The 18,700-nt window shown below is 44.8% G+C and overlaps 1 protein-coding gene across 4 annotated transcripts in view; it reads left to right on the top strand.

The window, feature by feature from the left end:
- The window catches only part of GABRG2 (gamma-aminobutyric acid type A receptor subunit gamma2), a 297,737-nt gene that overhangs the window by 42,387 nt on the left and 236,650 nt on the right, over window positions 1-18,700 (top strand). For all 4 annotated transcript variants that reach the window (XM_075601921.1, XM_075601920.1, XM_075601923.1 and 1 more), the window contains exon 2: window positions 14,273-14,421. In XM_075601921.1, coding sequence (XP_075458036.1) covers window positions 14,273-14,421 — 149 coding nt within the window. The remainder of the gene's footprint in view (window positions 1-14,272; window positions 14,422-18,700) is intronic.

Here is an 18,700-nt window from a genome sequence, read left to right as displayed (position 1 = left end):
CTATTTTTATGAGTCCTCCCACAAACAGACTAAAGAAACTGTAAATGTTTCTTTGTTCTTTATGTAGCCCTCAGACCCCCCCCCCCCGGTCGCAGATCAGACCCCCTAGGGTGTACTAAGGTCTGGCTACATGTGTCTAGGTGGTGCATACCTGCTGGCAACAGGAGGGCCTGAGTCTCCCGCAATGGTGTGGGGGAGTACAGGACCAGGTTTCTGGGGTTCTTGCCTTCATCTGATCTCAATGGTGCAACGCCTGCATCTCTTTGAAGCCCCAGGGATATGGCGTGGGACCCTTACAGAGAATTCCCACTCAGGGACGAGAGATTCCAGTCTCAGTCTTTGTTAAAAGTAGCAGCAGCTCTCTTTATTGTTCACAGAAGCACACAGCAATCCCAGCAACACGCTGGTCTCAGGTACAGGGTCTTCTCTCCCAGCTCCAGACTGCACACCTTCAGGATAGTTTGTGGGTGTTCCCTGTATCCCTGCCACCACCCCAAGCCGCGGGCGCTCAGGGTGGGGCTAGCTCTTCCCTCACCCCCTAGGCAGGGTGAGAGGCACTGGTCCACCTATAGCTAACTAGGCCCTACTCCTCCGGAACCTAGCTAGCTCACACACTATGACTACTCCGCACTGAACCCAGGCATTGGTCCACCGTAGCTCTATCAGCTCTACTCAGGGCCTGCCTGATCTCCTCCAACTGTATCACACTGACAGGAACTCTCCCTCTCTCAGAACTGACACACACTCACACTGACTCCTAAATAGACTGTGCACTGCCCTTTATGATTTTGGCAGGCCCCTCCCCTATGTCTCTTGCCTTAGACACAGAGTCAGGTGGCCTACCTCCACCACTCAGGGCAGGGCTTGAAGTGGGGGAAACCCATGATAACTACTGGCAGCCTGCCCTTAGCAGGGCTTATACCAGTAGGAGGATAGATCTATAGCCCTATTTAGTACCAAGGCTACACTTACACAACAGAGTACATTAAAACACAGTGGGGCTAGTCTAGTACACTGGCGACACACTTTATTGCAGTGTGGCCAGTACCGCAAGCCGGGAGATTTCCCGGCTTGCAAGTGGCAGCCCCTCGGCGTGCCGCGCGTCTCCGATGCGCGGTCACACGTCATCGGGTGCCTGCGCCCCCTGCACGCACGTCCAGGGCTCCCCGAGGGAGCCCTGGTGTCCCGCGATGTGGGGGACGGCGGCAGGGGGTTCCGGGGGACCCGGCGGACCCGGAGAGGAGAGGGGGAAGCCGCGATCGGCGGGCCTCTCCTCCGCTGCTTCGGCGCGCGCCCGGCACCCTCCGGCGCGCGCCAGGTAACTGCTGCGGCCGAGAACGGGCAAATGCTCGAATAAACTCGGCCGCAGCAGTAGATTTAATAACCAACTCATCAAGCTTTTTCCGCACTTCCCGTATGATTTGGCAGATTTGCTACTCAGAAAGCTTCGATGACCTGCCATACTTGTATGAGGAGTGCATTTTCTAGAGCGTTCTCGTTCCTGGCCAAACACATCGAGCGGGAGCTTAAAAAATCAAAATAGCGGGGAGACTTCTGGGTGACGTCACCGTGCATGGCTGACTAGGGAAAGAGCGCCTGACACCCTCCTATGAATTCGACCAGAAAGAGCAAAACCACCCAGAAAAAACCCCCCAGAAAAGTTTCCTATCCCCCTTCTGAACACAGAGGAATGGAAGGCAAATCTAAGAAGGCTGCGAACCCGGTCACAAGGTTCTTCCCACCCGCGCAGAGACAGCCGGAGCCGACCTCTGAAAGCCAAGATGGCGGCGAGGAGCTGGAGCACGCCGGAGGAAGCACAGCACAAGGGCATCCCAACCTCGAGCGCCAAGGCCTTAATAAAGAGTATTTCGAGTCCCTCTTTACTAAAATTAGGAAGTGGTTCCAGGAGGATCTCACAATGGCCCTGGAGGGCATAAGATCCGATCTAAACGGCCTATCTGAGAGAACGGAAGCACTAGAGACCAAGCTAGAGGGGGCCCTCACTGCACATTCAAATACAGAGGATGACATGGCCAGGCTTGGCCATACAATAAATGAATTAAAAGACGCCTTAGAGGACCAAGATAACAGGGACCGCAGGCAGAACCTGCGCTTCAGGAACATACCTGAGACTGTGTCCCCTGGGTCCCTGCAGACCTACCTTAAAAAAGTCTTCCTCCAGCTGGTTCCTGATTTAACGGAACACAAACTACTCCTAGACCGAGCCCCACCGGGCTCTGGGCCCCATATCCCTGACCGTAATCACCACAGAGATGTCATCGCTAAACTTCACGATTACTCCGCCAAAGAGAAAATCATGGCCGCTAGCAGAGGCGTCCGGGACCTCAGAGTGGAGGATAACACCATTCAAATCTTCAGCGGCCTCTCTAGGGTCACTGTGGCAAGGCGCCGAGAAATAAAGCCCCTCACAACGACGCTAAGAGACCAGATCATTAGATACAGGTGGGGCTTCCCCTTCAAGCTCGTGGTGCTAAAGAATGGCAGATACTTCACCATATCCGACCCAGAGGATTCCCAAGACTTTCTTAAAGCCATCGGAATAACCCCGCAGCAGGACGGCGACCAAGCCCCATGAACCGCTTCAAGACCGGACCACTCCGAGATCCCCCGGACGTCAGAGTGCCTGGCAAATCAGAGGCCCCACTGAGGTCCCGGGAGCTTGCTTAGCTCAGAAGGAAGAGGCTCATCTGATGACACCCCGTGAAGCCCTCCAACTGCCCAGACGATGCTGTACCCCAGTTTCCTGAGAACCCCCCGATATACACCCCCCTCTCTGATGGCCCCTTGACTCCCCATCCGAATCACCCTACCCAGTCGATCACCCCTCACCCCCCTCCCCCCTACTGACCCTCACCTTTCCCTCCCCCACCTACCTTTGCCTCATCTAACCACATAGGATAATCCCAAGAGGAGGCCCCTGCAGACCCTCCCCTGAGCCCCATCTCACCCCTCTTCCTGGCTCTTACCCATCCCCCGAGCCATCCAGGACCGCCCCACAAGCACCCTAGCAGACGGATCCCAGCTACGGGCACAGTGTATAGGGCCGTCTCGTCACTGCATACAGAGGGCTCCCCGCTCAGGTCTACCCCTCCCCCGAGACCCTTGTCCGCCCTCACCCCCCCCCCGGCACACTACACTATGACCCGCACCTCGCCCCCCATGCCCATCAATTGATCAGACAGGCCCATACAAATTGCCCGCCTCAGCCGTCTCCCTCTCCTCCCCTCCCCCCTGTCCCCCTTCCCCTTCTCCCCATTCCCCTTCCCCTGTACCCGAGGCCTACACACCTCCCGCTAACAGTCATCACTTACCGGAGAAGGGTTCCTGATCTGGTTCCAGCTGCCTCCCGGAAGGGATCCCTCAACGATGCCCCGGTCAAAGCCCCATCCCCCACCGTTAGCGGGGGCAGGAGGAACCTCGCAGACTCCGTGAGAGTTCCGAAGGGAGCCACAGCGGAGCTCATCCAGTGTATGCCCGCACGCTGCCCGCAGCCCAGAGGAAGAGAACTGTGAACTACCCCCGACGGAGGGCTGGTGGTCCCCCCCCTCAGTCTCTCGTACCCCCCGCGTCTCTCCACTCCCCCCCCCCCCCTCCGGAGGCCCCGTTCCTCTGAAGCTCACTCAATTTACCATGGACTGACCAATTAAGCTCCCCCCAAGAAAGAACTCTCTGATGAGGTCGTATACATGTTGTTCCCTCTCTCCTATCTTTATCCAATGCATATATAGAGAAACACCCTCTCCCTGATTCCCGCTGCAGACCCCTGCCAACCCAGGTTTCCCCTGCAACCCTCCCCCCACCCCCCTTCCCACCTCCCCCCACCCCCAGCCCATCTCCCCCTCCCCCACCCTCCCCCTTCTACCCCCCTCTCCCCCCCACCCTCCCCCCTCCCCCCACTTCCGCCCTCTCCCCCCCCCACTATCCCCCCCTTCCTCCCCCCCACCCGCCCCCTCTCCTCCCCCCTCCCCATACTGACACTGTCTACTGAATACGAGGCCGCCCAGCACAAAGACTGATTGTTTGTGGGTTTGCTATTCATATGTTTTCACCCTCTGCCAGGGTATCCCCTATGTAAATTCTCCCCCCGTCCGCCAGGTCTCCTATATCCTCTACCCCCCTGTATCATCTTAAAACGCTGAAAATGTTCTCACAACTGTAAATGGTTAATTACTGAAGTAAGGGTTCTCTCTGCTCCCTCCTCCTCCCCCTCCCCCACCCCTCCCCCTCACCCCTCCCCCTTTTCCCTCCTCCCCCTCCCCCCTCCCTTTAACGCCGCTGAACCCCCGAATACGTTTAAAAATACATTCCCCCAGGCTTTCTACGCCTCTTCCCCAAACAAGAAAAGGGGGTTGCCATCCTGGTCAGAAACAACGTCCCCTTTGCCCCAACAAAGATAATACGGGATCCAGATGGGAGATTCCTGATTTTACAGGGTACACTCTCAGGAACCCCTATCACGCTAATCAATGTTTACGCCCCTAATGAGAATCAAGTCCCATTTCTCCAAAAGCTATTAGACTCACTAGGCCAGGCTTCCCTAGCCTCTATGGTCTTAGCCGGCGATTTCAATATGGTCCTCTCTCCAGACCAGGACAAATCCACTGTACTAGCCACCCTCCATACTACTCAAACCCCCAAAAAAGCTAAAAAAATTCTGAGAAATACTACAAAACTTCTCCCTTGTAGATATTTGGAGGGCCCAGCACATAGGTCAGAGAGACTACACATTCTTCTGGGCCCCTCATCAGTCTTACTCGCGGATTGACTACTTTCTGGGCACCAACAATGTTCTAAAGGCATTCTCCCAGTCTAACATAGGCCCAATTACTTGGTCAGACCACGCCCCTGTCAAATTAACCCTCTCTCTACCCTTCGTCAAAAGCAACTCGTACAAATGGAAGTTAAACGATTCCCTTCTTAATGATCCGAAGCTAGTCCAGACAATCAGGCAAAATCCTCTTTCTTCGAAATAAATAAAGGTTCAGTCTCGTCGCCAGCAACCCTCTGGGAGGCACACAAGGCCTCAATAAGAGGTGATCTTATCTCTTTGGCCTCATATAAGAAAAAACTAAAACTCAAAACTCAAAAATACCTAACAGATAAGATCCTAAGTTTAGAGCAACAACATAAGCACCTCCCCTCCAAAAGATTATACAAAATGCTTAACAAAACAAGATCGGATCTGAAACTAACACAGCTTAACGAGGTAGAGAGAGCGTTGAAATGGACCAACCAAAGATTTTACGACAGAGGAAACAAAGCTGATAAACTTTTGGCCACAAAATTAAGAGGTATGAAAACTAAATCCCAAATCACTAAGATACGTATCCAAAAAGGACAGATCTCCTTTGTAGAAAAAGAAATCGCTCACGAATTTGCCAAATTTTATGAAGATCTATACAACCTTCACCCCCCAGGGCAGCAACAAGAGAGCGCCAGAGTAGCCGCATAATACCTAGCGTAAAGTGTAATTTGCCCTCACTCACGGAGGAGGAACTAGAAAAACTCAACACCAAATTACCCATGAAGAATTATCCTCTGCTATACACTACCGACACACTTTATTGCAGTGCGCCGGTTCCGCAAGCCGGGAGATTTCCCGGCTTGCTAGTGGCCGCCCCTCGGCGTGCCGCGCGTCACCGACGCGCGGTCACGCGTCATCGGGAGCCTGCGCCCCCTGCACGCGCGTCCAGGGCTCCCCGAGGGAGCCCTGGTGTCCCGCGATGTGGGGGACGGCGGCAGGGGGTTCCGGGGGACCCGGCGGACCCGGCAGCGGGAGGATGGATCGATCGATCGGAGGGCGCTCCTCCGCTGCTTCGGCGCGCGCCCGGCACCCTCCGGCGCGCGCCAGGCTACTGCTGCGGCCGAGAACGGGCAAATGCTCGAATAAACTCGGCCGCAGCAGTAAGCTCGCTTAAATTAGCCAAGACCCCAGGGCCAGACAGCTTTTCTAACGCCTATTACAAGACGTTTGTGTCGAATCTCTCTCCCTACCTCCTAGATATATTTAACTCCTTTTTGGAGGGTACCCCGATACCAGGAATGATTTCGGCCACCAACCTGGCCATTATCCATAAGGAAGGAAGGGACCTGCTTCAATGCGGCAGCTATAGACCAATTTCCCTCCTTAACACAGACCTCAAAGTTTTCAGCAAGATCTTAGCAAACAGACTAAACCCGATTCTCCCTATGCTAATTCATATCGACCATGTGGGCTTTGTGTCAGGTAGACAGGCCTCTGACAACACCCGCAAAATTGTGGACATCATTGACCATGTGCATCTCAACAAACTCCAAGCCATGATTCTAAGCTTAGACGCAGAGAAGGCATTCGACCACATTAAATGGCCATTCCTTGACCAAATCATGCTTAAGTTTGGCTTCTCAGGCCCATACCTTGAAGGAGTCCGTGCCCTCTATCAAAACCCCACGGCAAATCTGAATCTCCCTGGCGGTCAACTAAACCCAAACCCAATAAAAAACGGAACTAGACAAGGTTGCGCCCTATCCCCACTCCTATTCGCACTCTCCATTGAACCCCTAGCGGCCCTAATCAGAGCCGAACCAAGCATAAAGGGCATCCCGATCGCGGATACGGAATATAAAATCTCCCTCTTTGTGGACAATGTTATCCTGACTCTTGCGGACCCGCACACATCCCTCCCCAACCTCCAAAAATTACTAGATCAATTTAGCCAGTTTTCCGACTATAAGGTCAATATAGATAAATCTGAAGCGCTTAACATCTCCCTACCAGAACATGTCTGGAAATTATTGCAAGCTAATTATAAATACCGTTGGAACTCTACCCATATAAAATACCTAGGAGTAAAGATCACCAATACCTACAAATCACTTTACCAAACTAATTACCCTCCTCTATTTAATCAAATAAAGAAAGACTTAGACAATTGGAACCACCGCCAAATCTCCTGGTTTGGCAGAATTGTTTCGTGTAAAATGAACATCCTCCCCCGTTTACTATACCTCTTCCAAACCCTCCCAGTAATAATACCACTATCAGAATTGAAAAACTTACAATCCCATATATTCCATTTTATTTGGAAACAGCGCAAGCCTAGGGTCCCGAGATCAGTGTTGCTGTCTTCAAAGGCGAGAGGGGGTTTGGGGGCCCCGGACGTGATCAGATACTACCAAGCAGCCCAACTACGCCAGGCGGTCGTTTGGAACAACCCAACGACCTCAAACTGCTGGTTGGCGATAGAATCCCATCACGCGTCCCCCACCCCCCTCCCGGTTCTCCTCTGGACCCAAGCAAACAAAGAAAGGCGAATCCAGAAATTTGAACTTGGGGCGATGAGATGCACATGGTCCATTTGGCTTAAAAATAAAGGCCTTTCATCATCCCCTTCCCAACTCACCCCGATTTTTGGAAACCCAGAATTCCCGCCTGGCTTTTCCCGATCCCAATTTGGTCAATTTCAGGACCTAGGCATTAGAATGGTTGCAGATCTGCTGAAGAAAGAGGAACCCCTGTCCTTCCAGGAGCTCCGAGACAAACTCCACTCTCAGGACCTCCACCTGTTTAAATTCTTGCAAATCAAACATTTCCTACAAGCTCTCTCCTAAAATTCCAAATTCCCCACTCTGACTAAATTTGAATCCCTCTGCCTCAAGGGCGAGTACCAAAGGGGACTTATATCTGGGATATACAGGGGGATTGAGTCGGCACTTCCCCCCCTCACCCACTCCAATATGCAAAAATGGGCGGCTGACCTTAACCTACAGATCGACAAGGAAGACTGGGAGGATATCTGGAATTCAGCAAACAAAACTTCAATTTGTACCATAACTAAAGAAAACATCTATAAAATCATATTTCATTGGTACCTGACCCCGAGTAGACTGAGCCAGATCTTCCCCGGTACCCCAGACCTTTACTGGAGGGGATGTGGTCAAGGGGGAGACATGACCCATATTTGGTGGTCATGTCTGGAGATCCAGAAGTTCTGGTCCAGAATCCAGAGGCTTCTCTACGAGATTCTGGGTCTGGAAATCCCACTGGACCCTGTGACATATTTTCTGGGTAAACCTATAGATGACCTGCCCTCCCCAATGTTAAGGCTGATCTCCTCTATCTTAAGTGCCACCAGGTGCTCAATCGCAGCGGCTTGGAAACAAGTAAAAGCACCTTCCAAGAGCACAGTTGTCAATAGAATAAACATGTTCATGAGCATGGAAAAACTCACAGCCATGTTGAAACAAAGAATGCCTCAATTTTACAAAATCTGGGAACCGTGGCCGGGCGCTGTCCCGCCACAGATCCTTCAGATCCTAGCTCTAACATGAACCCCAAGAGAGTACCGGAATTGGAGTCGACTGCCCCGTTACATTCCACTTACCCCCCCCCCCATCACCCCACCCCCCCATCCCCCCCATCCCCCTTCTATCTCTGTCTTTCCCATCTACCCCCCTCCCTTTGTCTCCCCCTTTAACCCATCTTTAAGTAAAGAGAAAATCAGTTTATTGGTGTCGATTTATACAACCCGCAGTCATATGCCTATGACTTCACTGTCAATGATAATATGCTGTTACTGTTTGTATTTCTGTTGCAAATCCCCAATAAACGAAAAAGATTGGGGAAAAAAATGAGCTATTATCCAGATCTGGATAATAGTAAAAAAGCCCATTATGAAACTGTATGTGTTGAGTTTTTTGGGGGGGACTAAAGGAGGTGGGTAGTAGGGTGTTTGTGTTTTTTAATTTTTCTTGGGGTAGAGGGATTGGGTGAAGGGGGTAGTTGCCCCAAGGGTGGGTGGTTAGGCCTCTCGCGTGGGTAGCAGGAGTGGTTAACTTCTTCAATACCATAGCGTTTATTGTACCCTGTTTATTGGGGGCAGGGGTGGATGAAGGGGGTAGTTAACCGAAGATGGGTGATTAGGCCTGCTGGGAAGGTTGCGGGCGACTAGCCATTAAGGTAATGAAGTTGTTTTTATTTAAATTTGAATACTAGTGTGCGGGAGCATGGTGTCTCCAGAGCTAAACCCAATTGATTTCAGCCTCGTGGACCCTCTGCTTCCCAAATTACAGGCCCCATTATGGGGTGCCAGTATCACCTTGCAATGTTTAAATCTCCCGCGTCACGTGACCGGGACATTTAAATGCATAGGAGATAGTGTCACCCCATGCCGGGGCCTGTATCTCGGGAAGCAGAGGGTCCCCGGACCTGAAATTAATGCGTTCAGCTCCAGTGACCCCCTGCTCCCATACACTAGTATTAAAATGTATATAAAAACACTACAATCGCCTGTGAGACCTGTGCAGAGAGAAGCGGCTCACTATGTGCAGCTCTCTAAGCAGCTGCGGCAAGATCGTACGGGGAGAACTTTGATAGAGGCTGTGATCCCATTACTTCTATGCCTTGCGGTATTGACATTTTACTACTTCACGGTTTCAGATTCTTTCTGAATACCGTCATAACGCAAATGACAAACCGCTCAGTGGGAACATGCTACATCGTTCGTGATAGCAGCAAATTTATCAAAGCTACTAGAATAGGCCCCAATGAACTGCAACAGCCTTGACATAAAACATACCAACAACACAGTTTAATTCCCATAAATGTGTAAACCCCACTGAAAATTAGTTTTCACTGAAAAGACTTACATGCTGAATATTTGATCTGTGGTGACAGTTTATTTGATTGCCAAAAGAGTAAGAGACAAATATTACAGTGGTATATACAACAAAGTAAGTATAACCAACCAATTGCAAAGCAACAAAAAAAAAGAAGGGATGCTACAGAAGCATGTAGGGGGGGAAAGGGTGGTGTAGTGACAAGAGCTTCTGTTGGGCTGGTCTTTCCCTTCATCATCCAATCTGGAAGTTGAGTTGTCATTCACAGGCTGAGGAAAGAGGTGGGTCTTGGGACACTGGGTGGCAAACCTTTTACTGTAGTTCAAATGAATGAGTAACCTTGGTAGGGTCAGTGGTTATCTAATAGGAGAGGGGAATAAGTCAATGTAGCAGCAGAAGTGAGACTAGGAGCTAGGCAATGCTATATGTAGCCTGTAAGATTTAGCCCTGTATCTGTGAGCGTGAATTCATCAAATGTGGCAGGAATTAAGAAGCGGCACCATTAATCATAGTCTGAATTGACTGTTGATGCTGTTGTCGGACAAAAACTCATATTGATTGAGTCAAAGGAAGACTGATTGCATTTTTTACAGATGCTGCTTGTTCAGTTGGGTATGAAATTTATTACATGCTAAATGGTCAGCTGGTCGGTAGTCATAGGATTGTTTTTGTTAGATTGTAATACAAATGTAACATTGTAACATTTCTTTGTAATTGTTGTTGCTGTTGTATTTAGGGCTAAAGATTTAAGTAATAAGGGTGTTATTGTTGTTATCAAGGGTTTGTCTGCCAGGTACGAATTCCTTACCAGTTAATTGTTTATTTACTGGTAGTATTCATTATTGAATTATTGATGTTTTATCCCACTTAGATTGTAAGCGCTCCGGTGCAGGGATTTACTTTCCTATTGTCTGGTCTTACTTGTTGAACTTACTGTATTGTACTATAATTACCTGTACCGTATTATCTTTCCTGTAAATCAGCTGTGTGTGCTTTATAAATAAAGATATACATATATTTAAGTTTGCTAAATTATGTAAGCTGTCACCAGTTGTGGCAGCTGAACTGCATCTTTGTCCAATTGATATATGAGCAATAGCAATGGATGATTACATTAGTTATTCAAAATTCATTAGGTCCTGGTACGTGGCAAGCTTATAGTAGGTTTTGGAGAAATTGGTCAAATATTATTAGTAATACGTTTTTACTTTGTTTGAGTATATCTAATACAGATTTATTAATCTTTTCTTTATAAATTGCATAGTGCAGGTCACTCTGTTAGAGGGTTAGAAAGAAGATGAGCGAGAATGTTCATTCTGTTCTAAGTTACAGTATGAGGGGATTGTGATTTTATGATGTCTTTCATTAATACTTGTTTTAATTGGGTTTAGAAAGGGGCAGAGTAAATATATATAAATATAGTAGCAAATAAATTATGTTGGGTATTTTAAGGTGATTTGACTATGGTCACTGATAATTTAAAAGTAAAACTTCAACAACTCAAAAATAAACTTTGACATTTATGCTATTATTATTATTATTATTATTATTATTATTATTATTATTATTATTATTATTATATTTCAGGTGGAGTGGAGTTAGTTGATGATGTTATATTACCAGAAAAGGAACTGTGTTTTGTTTCTTAAATATTCTAAACTGATTAACGGTTTTATTGGGTTGTATTGTGTACAGTAGTTTGGATAACAATTCTATTTGTCTGGTTAATTTAGTCAGAAGGTATATGAGCTCTACCCCTTCAGTGGATGAATCATTATTAGTGAATAAGAATTCAACTCCTTTAACTTTATTTCAACATATTAAAAATTTCAGCAATACAGCTCAACCCCTTTGGTAAAAAAAAACACATTGCGTTATAAACGGATTGCGTTATAAATAATATACAATTGGATGCATTGTACAATAAAGTATTTAAGATACCAATAATCGTGTTGTAAAGAATTCATAAATGTGAAAATTGGGAGCCACGCTTTCATCGAGTTATAAGCGGATTCACGTTGTAGTGGATCGCGTTATAACGGGGTTGAGCTGTAGTTATATTTTATAAATCTTGTTCCTGATTGTTTTTCCATCCAAATGTTTACAACAGATTCAGTGACTGAGGCCTTGTAACTGGATTTTAGTAAGCAGTTATTATGTAAAAGATAGATGGTCTTCTTATCAAGATCATACTTTAGCCCAAGTTAAACTTAGATATTATATAAAAAAACAATATATACAGTATTTTCCATTGAGTTATAATGTTACGTCAGAGAAGCTCCCATACTGTAGTCTACAATTACACTGTAGGCATTAAGTTTACACTGTCTACAAAACACTGCAGTACAGTGTTTTTATAGAAATGTAGTTAACTAAAATATTGCTTTACATATACTTATGTTATATATATATTTCTGTCTACATACTGTAGTACAGTACTGTATAACAGTTTTATAATCCCCTTTTTTCTTTTTTTCAGATAGGCTAATTCCCTATACTGCACTTGCAGAATAAGGGCTACAGGGGTTGTGTCTATGCTTTGTCTATGTGCATGCGTGTCTATAGAATGCATAGCCTTTGCGTGTCATTCAATAGGAATTTGAAATTCAGAGGCAGTGGCCAGAGGGGTAGAATGGGCAGAGTTTTTCTCTACATGAGGGAAAGGCTAAGAATAAGGGAGAAGGCACCTTGGCCACTAGAATTTCCCCCGGGGGAGAGTTTTCAGCTTGATAGAAGCAAAGTGGGGGAGGGGGTGACAGCTTTTTATACTCTATGCAACCATTCAGTTGATAGTGTGGCCAAATCCAAAAGTACTCATGTGAACACTGAATGCTGTCATATTACAGAGGAAACAAGTCACTTTGCATTTGCAATGTTTTGTGGTTACAATGATTTTTTATGTGAAACACCCATACACAGCAGTATGAACGTATATTAAAGATAGCAATACTGTATATGTGCCTACTACAATGAAAATATAAAAATATTAAATATAAAAACAGTAGCGTCACTGTGCATTTACAATTCTTTTTTGGTTGGCACGTCTTTATTCAGTGAAACTTCCCTAGTATAAAAGTGTGTAAATAATGTATATGTCTCTAATAATGTATACAGTATACTATCTCTCTATGTGCCCACTATGATTAAAATATAAAATATAAATACAGTAGAAAGCCCTGTATATCGCAACAGTATTAAAAAGGATCAAAATTATAATGTTTTTAGACTTCCATCGACATCTTATTCTGGCTGTCAATTTTACTTTTTGAATTCTGTAAAATAATAGTGAAATAATGTACTATACCCTATTAATAAACTAAATAATTAAATGCTTAACGTACAGTATGTGCATGTGTGGTCCATGGAACGCATATGTGGGTCATTTAGAAATAACTGTTCTACTGTATGGTTGTACAGTACAGGACTGTATGTAAACTTGGGAAATTTATATTTGCCTTGATTAGACACCTTGAAAATTGGGTGGCAGTGACCTATTGTTGATGCAAGGGGTGTGCTGTATGTAGATGCTCGCGTCGATCATGTAGTTGGGATGTAGGCTCATCTCATTTTTGGAGTTGGTCAGTCCGTACTGGTAATTTATTTATTTATAAATTATTTTACCAAAGTAATACATTGAGAGTTACCTCTCGTTTTCAAGTATGTCATGGGCACAGAGTTATAATGACAAATACATGGTTACAAATACATACAGATACAGCGGCCATTATTTTAAGAAATAATGGCACCGTTTTCGTGTGCGCTGATGTACTCCACGCGGCATGAACGCAGCCAATTGCCCCAGGCACACGTGTTTATCGCGGTTGCTTTGGTTGATTTTCATGGATTGTGTGCAATTAAATGCTATGAAATGAATGAATTGTAATGTGTACAGTACTATGCTACTGTATAAATTTCAGATGTTTAAAAGCCACAACACTAAAATGCCATTTTATGCACTCGCGTCTTAAGGCGGTACGGTTGGAAGCAATCACACGCCATGACATGGGTATTCCGAGGTATACACTGCGTGATTTGTTAAAATAATGGCCGCTGCATCTGTAGTTACATGAAGTGAAAAGGGTTATACAGTAAATTATATAAAAGACATTGCATGCACAGTTAAAGGTAATTGTATTGGGGTAGGTACTCAGGTGGAGACAGGTAATCAGGTTGGAGGAGGTTCTAGTTTGGAGGCAGATTGGAAGGACCAGTTCGGGGAGGTCTATTATTAAATCTCTTGGTCCTGTTCAATCTCTTTCTCCTTCGAAAGTTGTCATGATCAAACATATCCATCCATGATGCATGCAGTGCCAGCACCCGCTCCTCTTGCTGGGACACAGAGGTGTTCTAATAAAGCAATCATTCACAGTTAAGTTGTGTTTAATAGAATTCCTCCACCCTTTTATGTTTGGTGTTTCTTTGTAGAATTTGTACCTACTGTATAAGCGCCCAAGCTTAGGTGTGAACAAATCTAGGTATGATCAGTTCAAAACCATGTAAGCTCAGGGGGGCTTGGCTATTGCCCCTTGAAACAGCATATGCCTAATGCATATTATACATTATATAGACTTTTTGTAATAATCTCAGATAACTTTAGCATTTATATACACCCCTGTGGATGCATGTTATACTTTTACTTTATTTTTTGTTACAGTTCTATCCAAAAGGAAGAAGAAGACTATGAAGATGCACCATCTAATAAGACATGGCTTTTGACTCGTAAATTTCATGATAATGATGTAACCTCTATTTTAAATGGATTGCTGAAGGGATATGACAATAAACTGAGACCAGACATTGGAGGTATGTGTGAATTATTATTAACCAAGCAGTGGATAGGGACAAACTGAGGAAAATGTGGAGTATGAAGTTAGGGCCTATATTAACCACTTTGTATGTCTTAGAAGTCAGTTATTCATGGGTTGACTTTTTCTAGCCGGCAACTTTAGATAAAAATGGTTAATATTAGTAGATCATATTTAATAATAATTTGTTTCTATGTTTTTTATTGGGGAGTAGGGGGTTGTGTGTTTAGTTAACCGCTATGGTGCTGCAGGAGACTTCAATATCTCAGGTTAAAATGCACTGGAAGACTTTCCAGCATCAAGGTATTTAAGTAACTATTGCAAAACATTTTCAAGCAAACCAGAGCATACATAATTCTTAATTAAATTAGTAATAATATTGTGCCAAATATTGTCACTGACTTAACAAGTGCTACTGAATCTTTCTTATAGTTTCTTTTTTTTAAAAGCAAAAAGCCACAAGCACAATTGCCAAGTTGAGGTTTATTTTGTCTTTATTAAAACTGTAAGCATCATTAAAACAGTAATGGACCATATCTACTAAGTGGTGCTAAGTCAAAAGATACCTACTGCTGCTGTAAGTCACCTTATGGCCACTCAAGTGTATTATTGAGCACTGCTGCTTAGTAAATATAGTAGCCCCATGTCAGGATGATTTTTCTGGATGATGTAATATATGCAACCTGAGTATTGTTTATACCTACAATTGTATGTTACTTACAGTAAATGCCATTTATTAATCCACTGATTTTTATATACAGTCCAGTCAATATTTAGTCCCTAATAAATATTTCAACTTCTTCATGAAAGTAGGGAAGTAAAGATTGATTTACCAATCTTTCTTATCCTGGAGGTTGGTCTGTGAATTATGAGATGGATCAAGAGAGAGGGCTAATGTGTCCTGCTTCAGAGAGAGAGGCAGAGTATCAGAATGTCCTCAATATTACATGCACTCAGTATCGCACATAAGTGGTAGATAAAGTAGCTAGTAATATTGCATAACATGGTGTGGTATTGAGCTTGTAGATTAATCAAATAGATTGCCCCAATGTAGGTTGTAATGAATGATAATGTTGCTATAAAATTAATCTTTAATAGAATTGTATAACATTTAAAGGGTAGATATTGTATGAGAAAAGCATTGGTGCTGTAGGTAGTGGCCTGTACTGTCTGCAAAAGTGTCAGTGGTTGTCGGATACAAGAAGTCCAGGTATAGATACACTGTATCATATAACTGTTGCGTGACTGATGGAATATGCTCTCTATCAGCTGTTAGTGTGTTGCAGATGTAATGTCATATGATGTGTGTGTGTGTCTCTCTGCACTGTTGAAGCCATTCAAGCAGTAATAGCGGCTCTTGGGAGAGTTCTTGGTCCGTGGACACAAGACAGCTGGTGATCAGGTGGAGAAACGTAGCTGTTGATGGGCTACGATGTGGTCCACCTCGGTTGTGCTGCCTGGTTGGCAGGTGTATACCGCAGATGCCGAGTGGGTAGGATCCGACCCGCTTAGCTGTGTGATTGTAAACAACTGCAGTCTGCTGCTGCTGAGTTAGGTCAGCGTAGGAGGCTGATGTTTGCAACTGCAGCTAATTCCTGGGTATTGGCCGCAATAAAGATGGACGCCGGTTTAGGCGATCTTGGCGGCACGATCAGTAGGTAGGTGCCTGAGCAGTTTAGTTGACTTTTTGAGGTAGTCTCGGTAGTATTCGGGATCACAGCCGACGGTGGCTATAGTTTGTCATGCCATTATATACAGTAGGCGGCTTTCGTTGTATTGCAGAGGGTTTTTTTAGGGGACGGACGCTATGTCTGGTAGTTTCAGCTGTTCCAAGGCTCAGGTGGGTCTCCTGGTATTGTTCGGCTCGCTGAGACGATCACGGCAGTCATTCAAGGCTTCTGAGGATGACAGCTGGTGTGGCTGTTATAGCAAAGTGTCAGCGGCTGCTGTAGTTGTTCCCCCCGAAATAGATGTCAGGCGAAGGGGTCTAGCCGAGCAGCTGATCATGCATCACTTATGTGAGATACTGACTGCGTGTAATTTTGGGGACATTCTGATACTCTGCCTCTCTCTCTGAAGAAGGACATATCAGCCCTCTCTCTTTATTGAAGCTTGTCCTAGCTGGCTGAAGGAGTGGCTCAGTGAGTAAGTGGACATTGTGACCTTGGGCAAGTCACTTTAACTCCCTGTGCCTCAAGCACCAAAAAGCATAGCTTGTAAGCTCTACAGGGCAGGGACTGTGTCTGCAAAATGTCTCTGTAAAGCTCTACATAAACTAGCAGCTCTATACAAGAACAAACTATTATTATTATATTATTTTTAGTGCACCTACCCGACACCACTACATCACAGGAGTGCTGGTATTACCTTTTCTATTGAATGATGGGATGGACATGGAAGATTATTAGCCAAAACAGACAATGGGCCTCATTCAATAATCGTCAATAAGGCACTTATCGACCACTTATCGGCCAAAATGGCTACTCATATTCAGTAAGCCTCGATAAGTGGGCGATAACGGCCTATATCGGCGAAAAAAATTTGTGACCAAAATCAAATCGCTGACTGAGCGGTGATAAGCCACTTATCGACAATTTTGAGAATAATCATAAACACGCGCAATTCTAGTAGCCGCGATTTGCCTATCGCCACCTATTGCGGCCCTAAAATGGCGATCTTATCCCCAATTCAATACGCCACAAAAATTTTAGCAGATTTGTGGGGAGATGCGTCAATGAGCGGAGATAAGTCGGGACTTTGAAAAATGTTGGCCTTTTTCCTGCATCGGATTGATGCCGGGGGTCTCCGGAGCTGATTCACATTAATACCAGCATCGGAGACCCCCGGCATGCATCCGAGGCAGGAAAAAGACATTTACAGCCACTTCATTACCATAGCGGCTAACCGCTAAGGCAATGAAGGGGTTAACCACCCGTGCCAGGCTTATTGTATGTAGCGGGGGTGAGTGAAGGGAGAATTTGGCCCTTAGTGGGTGTTTAGGCGTTGCGGGGTGGGGGTGGGAGGGTTGCTGGTGGACATAGTATACAACAACCAATTAGATTGGGGATTTAGTTCCCATGATCTGATTGGCTGAAATATCATGTGATGCTGGCCATCTTGGATTTAGTGACATCATCTTAAAGGCAAATGAAGCACAGCCATTCTGATTGGCTGGCATCATTCCCTTTAAGTGACGTCATTAAAAAAAAAATTAAAGTCGGCACATGGTTTTAAAAGCCAATCATATGGCTGTTAAACCTGTTGGAGGCAAAATGTGACGTCACAAGCCCTATTTAAGGCCGTGACACATCATTTGAGCCCAAGAAGACGACGAGACAACATCGTTTGGGATCTACCATGGGGCTTTTTGGATTGACAGATGAACACCGAAGATTAAGAAGATCAGGAAATGGTGACAGATGAAGATAGAAGAAGGTGATTAAAGAAAGAAGAAAGAAGATTTGGGTACCTGATCCAGATCTTCATGGCGGATGGCATCGGATGCTGTTTGAGGCCTTCAAGGTACGTGAGCTTCCTGTTTCCCTGGGAGTCGGAGGGCCAGCGCTTCTAATGGTAAGTAATATATTGCATGTTTGTAAATGTCTTTTTTTACAGGTTTTTACATTGGATGTGTTTTTTTATTTTTTTATTTTTGAACATTGACTGATAATATATTAATCTGTACTACTTTAGAGTACAGATCAATATATTATTAGGACAATATTTGGGGGGCATTTCTGGCTTTGTATTGCTGCTGTTTTTTTGCAATGCTAGTTTATTATGTGGATGTAATTGTTTGGTATTTTGATTGAAATAAAATGTTGGTGATTGTTTTTCTTTTTTAATGAGTGATGTATTGTGTTGGCAATGTGTTTAATGGTTGATTCTGATATGTTTTTATTTTATTTCTTTATAGTTTAATGTATCAATTAATTCATTAATGTTGAATTAATTAATTGTTTTGATTGGTTACTGTTAGAATTATTTTTGAGTTGGTTTAGTAATTAATTGGTTTGATTGGTTACTGTTTGTAAGAATTCTGAGTTTGATTAATTAAATGCTTTGATTGGTTAATGGTTTAATTAATTAATTGTTGTTCTTCTTATTGCTTGTAGTCATTAGATTAGCTGGCTACTGTTTTTTTTTATTGAAGTGTGTTTTTTTGGAGTTTTGTAATGTTTTATTATTGTGTGTTTGGTGCATTAATGTATTGTGATTAAGGTGCCCATTGAGTGCTATAGAGGCTTGTCATTTGAATATTCTTATTATATGGGTAT

The sequence above is a fragment of the Ascaphus truei genome, chromosome 5 (assembly GCF_040206685.1).
Source record: "Ascaphus truei isolate aAscTru1 chromosome 5, aAscTru1.hap1, whole genome shotgun sequence".
NCBI classification, from domain to species: domain Eukaryota; kingdom Metazoa; phylum Chordata; class Amphibia; order Anura; family Ascaphidae; genus Ascaphus; species Ascaphus truei.
The sequence above is the reverse complement of the archived record's forward strand: the minus strand, read 5'-3'. Positions and strand labels throughout refer to the sequence as shown.